This window comes from Vicugna pacos, chromosome 1, assembly GCF_048564905.1.
Source record: "Vicugna pacos chromosome 1, VicPac4, whole genome shotgun sequence".
NCBI classification, from domain to species: Eukaryota; Metazoa; Chordata; class Mammalia; order Artiodactyla; family Camelidae; genus Vicugna; species Vicugna pacos.
The window spans coordinates 54,639,535-54,655,889 of record NC_132987.1 but is presented as its reverse complement, the minus strand read 5'-3'; the positions used below and the strand labels follow the sequence as shown (position 1 = coordinate 54,655,889).

Genomic DNA, 16,355 nt, shown 5'->3' with positions numbered 1-16,355 from the left:
TATGCTAGGTAGGGTTTGGGGTTGGGGGTTATGTTTTTGCATATATTAACTCACTTGATCCTAACACTAACTCAGTGAGATTTTTTATTAGTCATTCCTATTTTTAAGATGAGGAAACCAAGGTTCAAGAAATGAAAAATTTATCTAAAGTCAAATAGCTAATAAGAGGCAGAGCCAGGATGCACATCCCCTGCCTTCTGATTTCAGGTTCTGTGCTGTTCTATCATGTAGTGTGTCTCTGGGTCCTCTTAGAGTTCTGAGCTTCTGAAAGTGTGCAGAATGATAAGATCAGAGAGGCATTCTTAAACAAAAGCATTGGGTGGTGCCTTCTTTCTCCTCATCATATTTACTAAACAGCTTGCCTCATTTGCCTTGTCTAAAAATAGGGAAGGCAGTGCTTAATTTACATGGTTATTATGAGGACTAAATTAGATAATATATGTAAAGCATATAGCACAGTGTAAAATAAGTGTCCAGCAGCAGTGTTAATACCAGTGAGTGCTGAATTCCCTTGTATGATGGAAAATGTTTCCAAAGGTCTTGCTTTTGGACTGAATTGATAATCAAAGGCCAGAGCATAAAAAGCTTTTGTGTATCATGAAAAGAAGATTACATTTTATTCTATAGACAGTAGAAGCCAGTGAAGAATTTTATTACCAGGAAAGATGTGATTTGATTGGCAATTTAGAGTGGACCAAGGGGAAGAAAGCAAAACCCAAGGCAGGGAGACCAGCAGGTGGCTGTTGTCAGAGACAAGGCAAGAGGAGATGAGGGTCTGAGTTAACAAAGCGACTGGCATGATAGAGCAGAGGGAACACACATGGACAGTCATACTCCCAGGCTGGTGCCTGGGTTTGGCAGGAAAGAGTGAGGAGCTTAGACTCAGCCTCAGACCTCTGGCCTGAGTATTGACTCTTCTTGGGCATGACCAGAATACAGAAGAGGGGCAGGTTGGGTGGGAAGGTGCTGCTCAGAGTCGTTTGGGACTTACATCTCCTGGGAGTCCCAGGAGACAGTTGGGTCTGCAGATCTGGACTGAGGAGAGAGTGCAGGGCTGGAGCAGCGTGCCTGGGAGTCGTTGAAGCTGTGGAGGCAGATGAGGTCCCTCAGGGAAGGGATGTATTGTGAGGAGAGGGCTGAGGATAGGATTTTTGAAAACACCCAGTTTTTAACAATGGCAAAAGAAGAAATAGGGGGAGACTGAGGAGGAACACTTAGAAAGAGAGGTTCCAGGGGGTTGTTTTCTGACAAGTCCAAGGCTGCAGAGAGAGCACTGGGTCACTGGTTTTGACCTTAGAAATAAAACAGCCAGTTATTTTACAGCAAAAAAAAAAGAAAAAAAAGGGTCTACTTGGGAATAGTGGAGGAATTGCAATTTGGGACAAACAGCTATAGTTTATTATAGGCAAGTCCAGCATACAAAGGAGAAGAACGTTGTTTTATTTAGAAAAAGGAAGAAGCTGGGAGAGGATGTTTTAAACAGAAGTCTGTTGGAGAAAAGTGAGAGTTTGGGGTGATGACGGTTACTCATTGGTTGAGTTGCTGGGGTAGTCAGTTTCTTGTAGGAAGTGCAATGTACATCATCTCCTGGGGGGGCCTGTAATTGATGACTCTTTCCTGTTGATTCTTCTGTTGGGGGCTATAATTCCTCCTGAAATTGTGGTACTGCATGAGAGCGCCCCCTTCTGGTTTCCCTACTCCATTTCAGTGAGGTTTCCTTTTACTAATACGCTGGAAACCATGGTGAGAGCCAGTGCCAAAGAGCAGAATCCAGTTGGCCAGCAGATTAAGAAAACAATTAGTTTTTTTTCAGGAGAGAAGCTAGAACTTGAATGCTTCCAGAGATACAGGCATCTCGTTCCCTTGCCATGCATTGTCTCCTGCTGTTGGAGATCTGACTGATGAAAGGTCTTCCTTACAGAGGATCTCCTTATAGGAGGTCTCCCGCCAGCATTTTCCCTCAGCTCTAATTCAGCCCTCCAGGTCCACACCAACCAAGTCTATCTGCTACTCCAGAGGACTGTCCAAGTCTGCCTCCTCACCGGGTCATCTCACCCAGCCCCTCCACCATTCCTCATATACTCCAGGCTCCCCAGACTTGCCTTAAAGCCTGACTGTCTATGATGGATCCTCTCTTATCAACACTGGGCTTGTTCTTTGGTAGCATTGGTCTTTATTTCCCATCCTATTAAGTTTGTGGCTTTCCAACGTCTTTTTAACCTCAACTCGGAATAAGAAATACATTCTACATTATGATAGGTGTGCACATGCATGTCTAACTGGAAGGAGATGCCCTCTTGTTTTCAACTCCATTTCATTCCATTCTGTGCTGTTCTATTTCATGTTTTTAAATGCTAGTCTTGGCCCAACATGTTAACTTTACAACCCACTAAACTGATTTAATGACTGATGGTGGGACTGACGGAGTCACCATGCCAGGAGGGGCTCAAAGGAAACGATGTTAAGTGTTAGTCTGAATCCATCCCTCTTCGCTCCCTCAGGCTCCTCCGCACTGGGGCCAGCAGGCTTTCCCTCTAATTGTTTCTGTCCTTCTGAGAGGAGAAAAAGCTGCTTCAGTCACTAGGATGTTAGCCAGCTTTGAGGAGGGGTGGGTATTTGAATTTCCAGAGTGACTCAGTGACTCATCAGAGGAAAGTAAGCCCAGCTCTAATGGTGAAATTTAGAAGTCAGCGGAGGAGAGACTGGCTTACCTTTCAAATCACGCCACTGTCCCTGTACTCACTCATGAGATGTCTGATGGCCTGAGCCACTTTCATACCTAGAGGATACCCTTAGGTGGCCCTACTACTGCCTCTCACATGAGACATTTTAAACTTCCCAGAGTTTAGGAGTATGGCTACCTCTTCATACTGGCCACCCAACCCCCACCCCAGCCAGACTGGTCTGTACGTCTGTCCTCTTCTGACTTCCCTGAAAGAACATCCCCCATCTATTGAGAACAAATGCCTTCTATAGAGCTTTCTCAAAGATCACTTGGGGATTTTTTTTTAACAAGAAAAATGACTTATGCATTTTCACATTCTCATTCACAATGTCTTTTCTACTTCCGCCCAGGAGGAGCAGAGACTTCTGAATTTACCTTGTCTACAGACTGAAGGATGTTTCCTGAGAAATATCAGAGGTCTTCATCTGCTGAAAGGTGCCCGCAGCTGCCGTAGACACTTGGGTCCTTGAGAAGTCTCCTGAAGGGCTTGTCTATTGTGTACCTGCAATGAACCAAGCCCCAGGCTGGGCCTCGGCTTTAGCCTGGTGAACAAAACTCTGTCCCTAACCTCACGTGCTCACATCTAGCAAAGATGAGTGAAGAACGGTGGGTCTCCCTCACTCCAGAAGAATTTGGCCAACTCCAGAAATACACAGAATGTGAGTAAATGGATTGACCCACCTGGGGTGGGATTTCCTCTTGGTCAGGGAGAGCTTTTCTGGACAGCAGAGTAATATAATCATTGCAGAGCACCGAGAATGAGATCAGGCCTGACAGCTTATGTTTCTTTATAAACACAGAATTTGTATCTTTAAACATAAGAACACAATTATCTTTATGCTCTATAAATGATACATGCTCTATAAATGATACATGATAATTTAGAATATACAGGGGAGAAAAATAAAGATAGGTTAAAAATCACGGGTAAACTCTGCACATTTTGGAACATTCTCATCCTGTGCATATCGCGTGACTTGGTTGAGCTCCTGAAGATACCCTTTTTTTTCCAGTCTGTATTTTTCACATCATATAATACTGTAAGGATTTTCTCAGGTCATCAAAACCTCTTTATAGCATAATTTTTGAAGGACTGCAGACTGCTTGGTTACAATGTTAGTCATTTTCTTTAATATACTCTTGAGCTTGGATCCAATGCCTTCTTTCTGTAAGATGCAGAATTCTGATGCGTGTCTCTTTCTTGACTTTGTGCTGGAGCAGCCTGGGCTTTCACGTGGGACTCTTGGGTTTGCCAGTTGTACCTAGGAGTAGTCTCAGTGCATCAAGACACAGTGGTGATGAGGCCCATGTCCACATGCAGGTGCATTGCTGTGTGCCCTGCCTCCATGGGCCACTCCTAATCCTGACTGGTGACAGGAGTCTGCCCAGGCTGACCGCTGCACTCTGCACACACCTAGTGTGCATCATGATTATGCAACAGCACTGAGTTTTATGAGCCTTCCGTCTTGTGGAGCCCTCCACTGCGCTGCTGACTGTACCCCATTGTCCTAACCGCTCTCCCCTCATTAACTGTGCTGGCGCTTGGTAAGTCACTGGGCTGTAGCATAGTGACCTGCCATACTGAGCTTGCTCAGGTCATCCTCTGATACCCTTTAGGCAGTCTGCCCCCCACCCCACAGGGCAGGCAGCCTTTCCACAGCACTGGTCTGAGAATTAGGGGATCGGGTTCAGTGCCAGCTCCAGCTCTCGCTCTGTGATGTAACAGAGCTTAACCCATCCCACCCTTCACGTCACCCAACCCCCACGCCCCTAACCTCAGCGTCCTCTTATGCAGAATGAGAGGGCTGGCCCAGATGCTATCTCCCTGTGGTTACTCTGGGCGTAACACCCCGTGACCCCCATGTGCCCCCCTGTAGAGCTACTGGATGGTCTTCCCCTGGTACCCTGGAGCCCGTGGCCTCTTGTCTGACTGTACTAGGTTTAAAGAAACTCTGCAATGTATTGACGAGGAGCAAGGAATCACCCTCCAGGGTAAACTCCATCTAATTCAGCCTACTCCATGGGTCAGCAAACTACCAGGCCGTGTCAGGGATGAAAAAGAAGTGCAGAGAAAAGGCTTGTCCCTAAGGAATTGGAATCTTGTTAGGGAGTCAGAAATGTGCTTGTGACACAAGCAGAGAAGAGGTTTAAGGCAGCAGGGAGACACCTCTGGCAGAGATGGCGAAACTGAGTGCACAAACGAGTAGAGAATTTAGAGCTGGGGGAAGTTGATATGAGTGGCTTAGAACAGCAAAAAGGCTCTCACAGTTCTGGAGCCTAGGAGTCCAAAATCAGATTGTCGGCTGGGTGGGTTCCTTCTGAGCGCTGGGGGAGAAGGACCTGCTCCCGGCCTGTCCTTTGGGCTGTCTTTTGTTTCTTCATACGGCGGTCCCCTGTGTGTGTGTGTGTGTCCCGTTTCCCTCTGTATACGGACACAGTCGTATTGGACTGGGCCCACCCTGTTCCAGTATGGCCTCATCTGAGCTAATTACATCTGCAGTGACCCTGTTTCCGATAGAGTCACACTCTGAGGTACCGCGGGATTAGGACTTCAACATACAAATTTGCAGGGGCTACAATTTAACGCACAACAGAGGTGTTAGCTGGGCAACTCTACAGAGGAAAGAAGTTTAAAATGTGAGTAGTAGATGGTGGCAGTGGGTAGAAACAGTGGAAGCACAGGTGGAGGGGTCCAGAGAGAGAGGGTGTCTGAGGGGCAGTAAGGAGGACTTCTGGGCCAGATGGAGAGAAGGAGCAGGTGGGTGGGGAGGGGGCATGGGAGGGACGGGGACAGCAGAAGGGCCCTGCATATCAAGGCATGGCCTTTGGACCGAGGTGGCAAAATGTAGAGCCATGCGTCTGGTGGCTGTGTGCAAGGTGGCCTGGAGGAGGGAGCTGCCAGGTCAGGGAGGTCCGAAGTCCTTGGGATGAATCTAGCGTGAGCACAGGCTCAGAGCTAAGATGGGGACTGTGGCAATGAACGAATGCCGATTTGTGGGAGATTGCTGTGGAAGTATCACCAAAACTTACGGAGCAAAGTGAAGCCAGCAAAGATACCTCAAGGCCTGGGACTCTGTGGAAGGTAACGGACAGAGGAGGCCAAATGTGGCAAAGCCATTGAGGCGGCAGGGGTGAAAAGAACCAGAGTATTGGATAGGAAATGGCTCCTTTGTGGTTTTTTTTCAACCATCAGCCTTGTCCTCTGACCCATCCTCGTATTGTCCATGTCCCAGAACTGGGTGAGGGGCTTGGACACCAGTGTTCTAACAAGAGAGGGAAAAAAAGGTACAATTCTTGGAAAATGATTAATCCTCAGAGGAAACCCAGAAAAAGGCACCTCTACCAATTTTAGACACATTCTGGCATTCAGTCAGATTGCATTGCCATAGCAACCGCTCTTCCCTCACCATGAAAACAGGAGCTTGACAATAGCCAAATAACTGAAGTGCATAGCCTGAGAGCTGGGAACTTTCTCCATTGGGTTCCAGGTCAGAGAAGCCAGGAGTGTCAAGACGAGAGGCTTTTGGCATGTTCTGTTTAAGTAACACAAACCCTACACCTTCTCTGGTGACTTCTCTCAGGGGAGAAGCCATGTTAAATTCCCCTTGGGGATATTATATATATAATGGAGTTGACAGTAAGCTTAATGTGAATTGAGTGTAAAGTGCTTGTTAAAAAAGATAGCATGATACTAAGAATTTTTTGTTACAAAATAAAAGCAGGTGTAAACATTTCAGAAAACAGAAAGATGAAATTTCAAGCTGCTCATGGTCCTCTCTCCCAGCAATAACCACGACTAGTGTGTTTGTGTATAAATATAAATATTAAAATACACATACCCCTACACATATATACATATGTGTATTTTAAGAACAAACATGTAGGCTATTTGGTGTGCTGTTTCTTCACCCTAACAATGTGTCTCTGTTATCTGTTGCTGCATCAAAACAACATCAAAGCTTGATGAGTTATGACAACCAACCACTTGGGGTTTTTCCTGTGGTTCTGTGGCTGGGGCATCTGGACGGACCACAGTAGGAGGACAAGTTCCTGTTGCACGGTGTTTAGAGCTTCAGCCAGGATGCCTCACGTGACCCAGCATGGCGGGTTCACTCACAGCTGGTACCTCATGCGCCTACGGGGGCCTGTCCCTCCAAGTGCTTGCTCATCTCCCAGGACCTCTCCCTGTGGCCTGTCTTGCCAGCAGGGTAGCCTGGACTTTGTACATGTGGCTCAGGGCTCCAGGAGCACACAAGGGGCAGCAGGCCTTTTTAACACTTGGGCTCAGAGGTCCTAGAACGTAACTCTCTCCACATTCCATTGGCCAAAGTAGTCACAGGTATGGCCCAGATTCGGTGAGTGGAGGAATGGATGCCACATCTCATGGGACAGTGGCTCACACAGGAAGGAGGAAAACTGACTCTAGCCATCTCCGGAGACTACCTCGTACACAGTATGTCCTGAGTTGTTCCCGTATCATCCAGTAGTTTTCAGAAGCATGGCTTTACTGGCTGCAGAGATTTCTTTTGAGTACATACACATTATTTTATTTAATCAAGTCACTGATTGTGACCTTAGGATGTATTATTAGACTCATAGTGTCTAGTAAGACTACTGATATCCGCATTCTACCCCAACCCTGATCAGACCTCTCTAGAAAACTGAATTTATTTCTGGGCACCACCATTTCCAATGGATGTGGACAAACTGGGACTTGTTTGAGAAGTGCCGCCAGCATGGTGAGGGGCCTCACAGCCTGGTTATGAAGCAATGGGTGAAAATACTAGACATATTTGCTAGAAAAGGGAAAATTCAGGGAACGGTGAGGGAAAGCTAGTTGTATTAAAATAGCTACAGCGCTCTGTGGGAGGAGGTGTAAAGTTAATTTTGAACAGCTTCAAGAAGTAGCCCTAGGACTAATGGGAGAAAAATCATTGGAAGAAAGACTAGTTTAAAGTAAGGAATACAATGATTCCTAATGGTCAAACCTGCCCAGTATGGAATAGAATTGACCCAAAGCGACTGAGTTTCCTTTCCCCAGAACTGCCTGGCAGACACAATAGGGGAGGTTAGAGCATCAGATGTCCGGTTGATTGAATGACCTTCATTAACTCTACCACTACTTAGTTTCTATATTTAAATAGATTTCTTTTCAACCTCAGAGGGCATGAGAATGTGAGGATACCCCCTACTTACCCTCCCCTAACAGCTTCAGAGATATAATTGGCTTATTGTCCTAATCCTGACATTTGGTGTGTGTGTGGCAGTGGTGTAATTTTTCCCGTGATTTATCAAGGACAGAAACTATCAGTTTATTCATAAAGGGGAAAAAGAAAAAAACTGATAAAACATCCATTTTTACTGGTAATTCTCTAAGAAATTAAACCAAGTATTTCCTACATCAGCTAGTGGTTGCTTGATTTTGTAGCCTTTTTAAAGCTAGGAGAGATCTTAGCCATGGTCAAGTCCAACTACTACCCATTTTACAAGTAAGAACACTGAAGCCGGAAGACTTGCCCAAAGTCGCCCAGAAAGTCAGCGGCAGAATAAGAATCAGAACCAAAATTTTCAAGTTCCGGGTCAAATTCAGTTTGCTTCAATTTAGTTCCAGCAAATTAATTAGAAAGTACTCATTGGAGCTCAACCTCCAACCATGCATTTTAAAGAAAAAAACCCATTATATATGTTAATTAAATTACAATAGAACAAAATTTAAAAGACATTTTAAAAAGAATGAATCAGTAAAGTGTGCTGTCCAGAAACTTATTTCATTAGAATGAGATCAAAGGCATGACTTTAAGATGTAGGTAATTTATAGCTCAGAATTCAAATCTGTCAGTGTTAGTATAGGAGTCAGAGAAAATGTTTAGGACTGATTTGTCGAACAAAGTTAGGCTGTAAGTAAGCGCCATTGAAACTTTGCTGTTTATATTGATCAGTATAATGAGATTTAATCAATGTTCATGGAATCCTGGGCCCATGAAGGGTCGTGTCTAGTTGCTTCCATCTTGGAAAGGATCATTACAGCTACTTCTCACCCACATCTCTTTCTGTACAATTGGCCTTTTCATTAGTGATGACTGGAACTCTGCCCACAAGTGGTCACAGTATGTATGGATAGGGAGAGACTGCTATAGAAGAATGGCTTTCCAAGGTGAATGTGCACAGAATCTCCTGGATTCTGTTAAAATGCAGATTCTGAATCAGGAGATCTGGGGTAGTTCTGAGATTCTGCATTTCTATCAAGCTCCCAGGCTATGCTGTTACATCTTGTCCAGGGACTGCAATTTTACTTGCAAGAAGGTTCAGACTAATACATTCCTCTACTATGGCTGATGAGGCCAAATTATTTGGAGGAAAAGTGGGAAATCTTGCTAGCAATGCAAATTTTACTTATACAAATAAGCCTTACCAGTCATTCAGATCATTTATGGTAAATCGAAAATCTTAGTATCCTGGAGGCTTTTCCTTATCAGCCAAATGTCCCTCTACTTCAACGTAAAGTGTTTTTCCCTTGTTCTGTATGTAACACTGTTGCAAGGCCGTCACTTCCACAGTTCCCCCCAGTAGTTAGCTTGGTCCTCAGTCTTGGCTCCATGTTGGAAATACCGGGGAGGCTTTGAACACTTCTGGTGTCCTGCCCACACTCCCTCCTGTCACCCCTGAACCATTTAATCATAATCTGTAGGTGTGGGACCCAGACATCAGTAGTGTTTAAAGCTCCTCAGGTGATTCCAACATGCAGCCACGATTGAGAACCACTGATCTACCTTTTCTCCCTATGCCCCCTGGAAATTATAGGACCTATGGAACAAACGTGGCAAGCCCAATTTCCTTTCTAGCCCTCATTTATCCAAAAATGTTTATTGAACATCTGTTTTATACCAGGCAATGGACTACATGCTGAGGATAAGCAGTGAACAGGAGAAGACGTGTAACTGGGGGAATGTGTGAGTGCTTATGAGGCTGGACTTCTTAGACATACTTCCCACATTCCACTCTGGGGCCTGGCTCCTGCTGGCTGCAAAGGTGGGCCTTTCGAAGCAGTGCTGCTAGCCTGGCATCTCTGTTCTGACATCATCCTTTTCAGGACCCTTGGAGAACCCCATTCTTGTTTTTGTGCATCTCGCTGTGTTCTTGACTCTCTGGAGTACTTAGAAGACTTATTCATACATCCCATCCTTCACTGGAAGAAGGAAACTCTGGATATTTTTTCCCCCTCATGTGCTAACTTTCCCTTTTCCCTCTCTCTGTGTCTTTCCTTCCCTGGGATGAGAGTCATTCATGATCTTTCCAATCTGTGGAATATGTTCCTTTAGGCTCAGCAGCATGTTTTTTCCTGTGTTATGACAGGCAAGCCACAGAGATACAGGAATGTTGCTTCAGGTCTGCTCATGAAAAGTGAGGTCCATGGACCAGCATAATCGGTGTCACCTAAGATCTCACTTGAAATGCAGAATCTCAGGCCCTGATCCAGACCTACTAAATCAGAATCTGCATTTAAACCTCATCCCCATGCATGTTACAGTTGGAGATGATCTTAGGGAACTTTGAGAAATGGAGAGTTAATCATGTACCTTAGAATTTCACTCTCATCTACAGGTTTTCAGACTCACTTTTTAAAGTGTTGATTTATAGTTATTTCAAAGTTTAATGGTCTGGCTAGTGCTCAGATATTCGGTGCTCCTAACTAGAAGACGGTCCATTAACTTTGGGTCCTGGTTCAGGCAGCACAGCTGACATTCTGCTCTAAACACTGAAGCTCCTGATTTGTCTGCTTGTTCAGATAGAGAACATCCCTGTCCCACACAAACATAGCAGCAAAGATGTCTGTGAGTAGCGCCAAATTTTCTCCTTAAAAAGGCTTTGAATTCGCTCAAACACTAGGAACAAGTGCTTGGTTGAGGTCCCGGAATTCTTGGCATCAAGAAACAATTTCAAACTGAAGCTTCTTAGGGCAGTTGTTACCGCCGGCAACCTTGAGCAGAGACGAGCCTTCTAAATCTCTGATTTGGGATAAAACTGCATGCTGATGGTCCCGCCAGGGTGAGTTAGTGCAAAATGTGTCCTTACTTTGCCAAGCAGCTGAATAAGGTGACCTGCTGGGTGGAGTGCTTTAGTGCTGCCCACTTAAAAGATGGGGAACATTGACCAAGCACAACGATTTTAGATTTAGCAGAATTACAATCTTTATTTTCTTCTTTTGCAGTGATTATCCAACAAGTTCAGCAGCTTCCTAAGACAGTCTTCATGTCTAACAATAAAACCACCTTATAGAATTGCAGTTCTCAACCTTGACTGTATATCTGAACCCCCAGAAGCTTTTAAAATATACTGATTCCTAGATCCCCCAAGAAATGCTGACTTAATTAGTCTAGGATGAGGCCTGGGTTTCAATGCATATAGGGATCCTCAGGTGATTTTAACACACAGCCATATTAGAGAGCGACTCTAACAGAGGAAGGACCTTATCTTCTGATTTACCAGTATTTGTGTATCCAAGAAATCTAATGACTGTGTCACATTATTGTATATATTTAAAAATAAGAGTGACTCATTCACTCACTAGCTCTGTGCTCTTGAAGGAATCATTTAATTTCCTTAAACTTCAGTTTCCCCTTCTCTAAAATAGGGCTAACTCTTATATTAGGGGGTAGTTGTGGGGTTTTAAATAAAATGCAGAAAGTGACTAGAACAGTGCTTGGCACATAGCAAGTACGCAACAAAATAGGAGATGCTGCCAAGAACTGTGGACATGACCCTACCTTGCACACTTAGAAATGGAACTTTATCTCCTGTGGGTCTGGTGGTAGTGTTACAACACAGGCTTGGACAGGGCAGCCTCTACTGAGGTTGTGCTCTTTGGCCCACAGATGACACCTGAAGTAAGACTAGGGAGTTCTCTGAAGAAGCCCATCTTTGCTTTTAAATGTCTTCAGACAAATGGTATGGAGCAGTGTCCACTTACTCCTCAGGGAAAGAGAAACCCAGCCCAGAAATCTGTTGAGAAGAAAACTGTGATAAAGTATCAAAGGACCTCCAAGGAGAAAGTAGTGGGCCTCAAATCTGAAGACTAGATTGTCTCCCTTTATTGGAAGGGAAAGGTGTTGGTCTTACTAACTCATAGAAACCCATAAAACAGACTGAAGTAAATGTGTGGTGAGGAACACCCCTCATGGAAATCTAGGAGCCAGCAATCTCTTGGATTGCTTGTTTCCTATTTAATTTTAGGCTAGTGATCAGAGATTTTTAAATAAACACCTTTCCTACTTTTTCTTTTTAAAAACTGTTTACCTGAATGTGTACATGTGATGGAGATATGAGTTCATGTGTTTATATGTAAAACATGTATACACCTATGTCTGTATAAATATACACATCATACATTTAAATATAAAATAAGATTAACTCAATAGCACTTTAGAACCAAAGGATTTCTGCTCGGATGAACTGTAGAGTCTCTAAAATATGACAATAACATCCAAAGAGCATAAATTCAAGTGAAATCACTCCCTTGGTTCTCAATCAAAACGCTGGCTTAGACTAGTTCTGCAGAAGCCACACCAGGAAGACCTATGCTCCAAAATTTTCATTTTTAAAAAAATTTTGCCATTCTGGCTGAGCTGAAGATCTCCTATTAAAATAGATTCTGAAATATAGTGTTTTTTCCTAAATAATTAAGCCACTCATAGAATAATTTGACTATAATTTATGTGTGACCTGAACTGAACTCTGACCTGGTTCCAACCTCTCTTCCATTCTGCTGCTGGAGTGACATTTAGAAAACAGGCTTGGTTATGTCACCCTACTACTCAAAAAAGCTTTGACGATTTCAAATCAATGTCCTTAACTTGGTCTTTCAAGACCCCCAAAATCTGACTCCAGACTCCTCTCTGGTTTTAACTTTGGCTCAAGGTCCTGTGATGTCCATCTCTGCACCTTTGTTCACCCTATCCCTTCTGAGAATGCGCTTGCCACCTCATATCTGCCTTTCAAAACTTTACCTGTTCTTCACACCCCAGCCCAAAAGCCACCTCCTTCATAGGGCAATCCCAGTTCCCATCCCACCCCTACTCTCATCCTAGTTTTTCTCTTTCCCTGTTCATTTTACTTCTTCCCCACTCTGTGCTTCCTAGAGCTTCATATAATTGCAGCAGTATTAATTACCCTTTTCTTGTGTTAGCAAATGTTTGAGAATTAATAGTGAACAGTGCTTAAGGGAAAGTAATGTAGACTTTTGAGCCAGACAAGACCTGAGTTAAAACCCTGACTCTTAGGCAAGTCACTTAACTTCTCTGAATTTCAGCTCCTTCATCTGTAAGCTGAAGAAAATATCACCAAATCTGCATGGATTGGTAGGGGAGAGGATATGCAGTAAGGGTCCTCAGTAAGGGGTAGCTGTTATTACCATGGCTATTCAGATCCTGCCCTTAACTAGTTCATCAGCAGTTACCTAGCAGCACCTAACCCACCATAGTGTTTTCTGAGTTGAATGAAAGCAGCCCAAATTGATGACGTCTGCTGCCTGGATCTCACTGAGCTATTAGTTTTTCAACATCTGTTTTGAATTTGAGAAAGACATATCCATTTTTAGGCAACAGCAGCATTTTCCTGTGGCATTTCAATGTGTCTCAATCTTGAAATGATTATAACTTGTGCTTGATTGAATCCAAGTCAGCAAAGCCATGGAGAACAGCCCAGCACACAAGCACCAACTACTTTACGTAGGCCTAAGAGAGCATAGCCCTTTGTACCAAGGGCCTGAACACCGAGAAACACTATGTCAGCTTTTAATGACTTCACCGTTTGCTCAAATGTTTGAATTGTGGCAATAATGGTACTTGAGAAGCTCTTAATTATCCACAATACTGCAAGACAAGGAGAACACAGAAATCCTGGTTTTCTTTGATGTCTAGGGTGCTGGTAACTACACACGATGCACTCAGGATGTGTTTGTAATGACAGTTATTGAGTCCTTTTTCTTGACTCCAAATTCCCTTATAAAAATCCAAGAAGAAGAATGAGAAGGAGAAGAAAAGTCACCATTTTCTCCATTAGTTTCTAAATTATTTCCTATGGAAACAGAATTTTCTAAAACTACCATGTTTGATGAATCCTGTCTCTGTTTCAGCACCAAGGACAGAACCTTGCCAGGCTTGATGCCAACTCATCCTATTTAATTAACAAATTTTAAATGTTTTTAAATTTCTGCTCAGATGTTTATTCGATCATGTAATATATTGTTTTTCTGAACACTCATATGTGTCAGGCCTTAGTATGATACACAAAGACTCACAGCTCTCAAGATGGAACTGAGGCAGGAGATGAGCAAAAGAGGCAAGTTAATAAATCATTATAACACCATATGACAAGTGCTGTTACAGAGTTAAGTACAGGCCATATAGGAGCCAGGGGAGGGAACGACTAACTCTGACTGGGAAAGGAAGGCTTTTCAAAGGAGTTGACATTTGAGCTGGGTACTGAGAATTAAGCGAAATTTACAATACAGAGAAGAGACAGGGTATTCAGAGATTTCTAGAAGTGTGGTTTGATGTGGCTGAAAAATGGAGTGAATGTAAGGTTAAGGTAAGAGGTAAGGCAACGCTAGGTCAGATCACCAAGTACTTGTGTTACCAAGCAAAGGGGGTTATGCTTTATCTTGGGAAAATTAAAAGCTATCTAAGGGTTTTGAGCAGAGACAGGATCTGATCAGATTTGTGTTTTAGGAGGATAGTTCATACAGCAAGAGAGAGAATATACTGAAAAAAAGAAATGAGAAAGCAGAAGGGCAGATAAAATTGACACTCCTCCCTGTGGTTCTGGAATGAAGGGCCGCTCCATGGTAACCAAGGTTAGGGTTAGACAGGGAGAATTTACTTGGCCTAGCTCCCATTAGCTGTTCACCAGTGTTTCACATATGGATTATATCTCTCCAGATTCTACCAAGAAGATAAAAGACGTCTTGGCTGAATTTAATGAGGGTGGGAGCCTCAAACAATATGGCCCACATGAGGTAAGAACATTTTCATTTCAAGCCTTTAAAAACCTCATGTTCTAGCCTTTCCATAATTTGTCCCTCTTTTAGAAGTTTAGCTCACTTTGAAGAACTTGCTTCTTAAATTTTCTCCCAAATCTCAAATGAGCCACTGGTATACCTGGAATTTACATGTTTCCCAAGTCCATTCACCCTCTCATTACCCTAGAAGACCACATCATACCTTCTCCTCTCTCCTCAAATCTCACTCCTCCACCTCTCCCTCAATTTCCAGTTATCAACTGTTTTCTACTTCATTGAGAAAATAAAAACAATCATTTTCCCTGAGATTTTCCCCAAGAACCTCACCTTATGTGCTCGCCCATCTGTACTTTTTCTCCTGCAAATAGGAATGAATTCTCTGTGTTCTTGTCTCAGTCCAGTCCCTCCACATGTGCACTCAATCCCATCCTCTCTGGTCTATTGACAGGCACTGATTGCTTCAGCAACGTATTACTCTCTCTCTCATTCTCACTTGCTCTTTCCAATGAGCTTTCTCTATATAGTGGATTTTTCTCATCAACAAATAAACATACTGCTATTTCCCTTATATTAAAAACCATTCTTCTGACTCCACTTCTCCCTCCAGCTACCACCTCATTTCTCTCCTGTCCCTTATAACAAGCTGCACAAAAGGTGTGTCTATACTCATTGCCTCCAATTTCTCTTCTTCCCACTTTTCTGAAAGCCCTTCAGTCAGCATGTAACCCCCACCCACTCCTCCACTAAAACCACTAGTCAAAATAGCCAAGGACCTCCATATGGCTAATCTCAATAGTCGTTTTACTCAACAGCACTGGACATGGTCAAATGCTCCTCCACTTCGTTCACTTGATTTTCAGGACACTACACTCTCCTGGTTTTGTTCTTACCCTTTGACATTTCCACTTAAAAATTAAATAGGCATCTCAAACTTAACATGAGCTAAACAGACCTCCCTGATCTTTCTCGATAAAACCTGTATTTCCAGCAGTTTTCCCCATTTCAGCAAATGACAACTCCATTCTTCAAGTTTTTCAGCCTGAAACTATGACGTCATCATTGACTTTTCTCTTTTTCTCACAGCCCACATCTAATTCATCGGCAAATTCTGTCACTTCTGCCTTCAGAACACATCCAAACTCCAGACACATCTCACCACCTGCACTGCTACCACCCTGACCTAAGGCACCACCATATTTTGCTCAGATTATTGCAGTAGTCTCCTAAGTGGGCTCCCTGTTTTTACTCTTGACCTTTAAAGTCTATTCTGCACACATCCTGAGCAGTCTGTTAAAACTGAAGTCAAATCATGTTACTGTTCTGTTCGACAATCTCATATGTTCCGCACACCCCCTACTCAGAGTCAAAATCAAGGTCACTACAATCTGCACTTCCCCCTCCTCTCTGATCTCATCTCTTGCTACTCTTCTTCTCATTTTCTTCCAGCCAAACTAGCCTCCTTGATGCTATTAGACAAGCCAAGGGTGCTCTAACCTCAGCCCCTGTGCACTTGCTCTGGCCTCTTCCTGAAATGTTCCTCCCCCAGATACCCACACCGTTCATTTCCTCACCTCCTTCAAGTGTTTGCTCAAATCACCTTCTCAGTGAATGTCA

General features: G+C 43.6%; 1 protein-coding gene across 2 annotated transcripts in view; it reads left to right on the top strand.

The window, feature by feature from the left end:
• The window catches only part of DGKG (diacylglycerol kinase gamma), a 185,912-nt gene that overhangs the window by 35,379 nt on the left and 134,178 nt on the right, over nt 1-16,355 (top strand). For both annotated transcript variants that reach the window (XM_006200997.4, XM_006200993.4), the window contains exons 2-3: nt 3,076-3,384; nt 14,662-14,738. In XM_006200997.4, coding sequence (XP_006201059.1) covers nt 3,318-3,384; nt 14,662-14,738 — 144 coding nt within the window. In that variant the 5' untranslated portion in view covers nt 3,076-3,317. The remainder of the gene's footprint in view (nt 1-3,075; nt 3,385-14,661; nt 14,739-16,355) is intronic.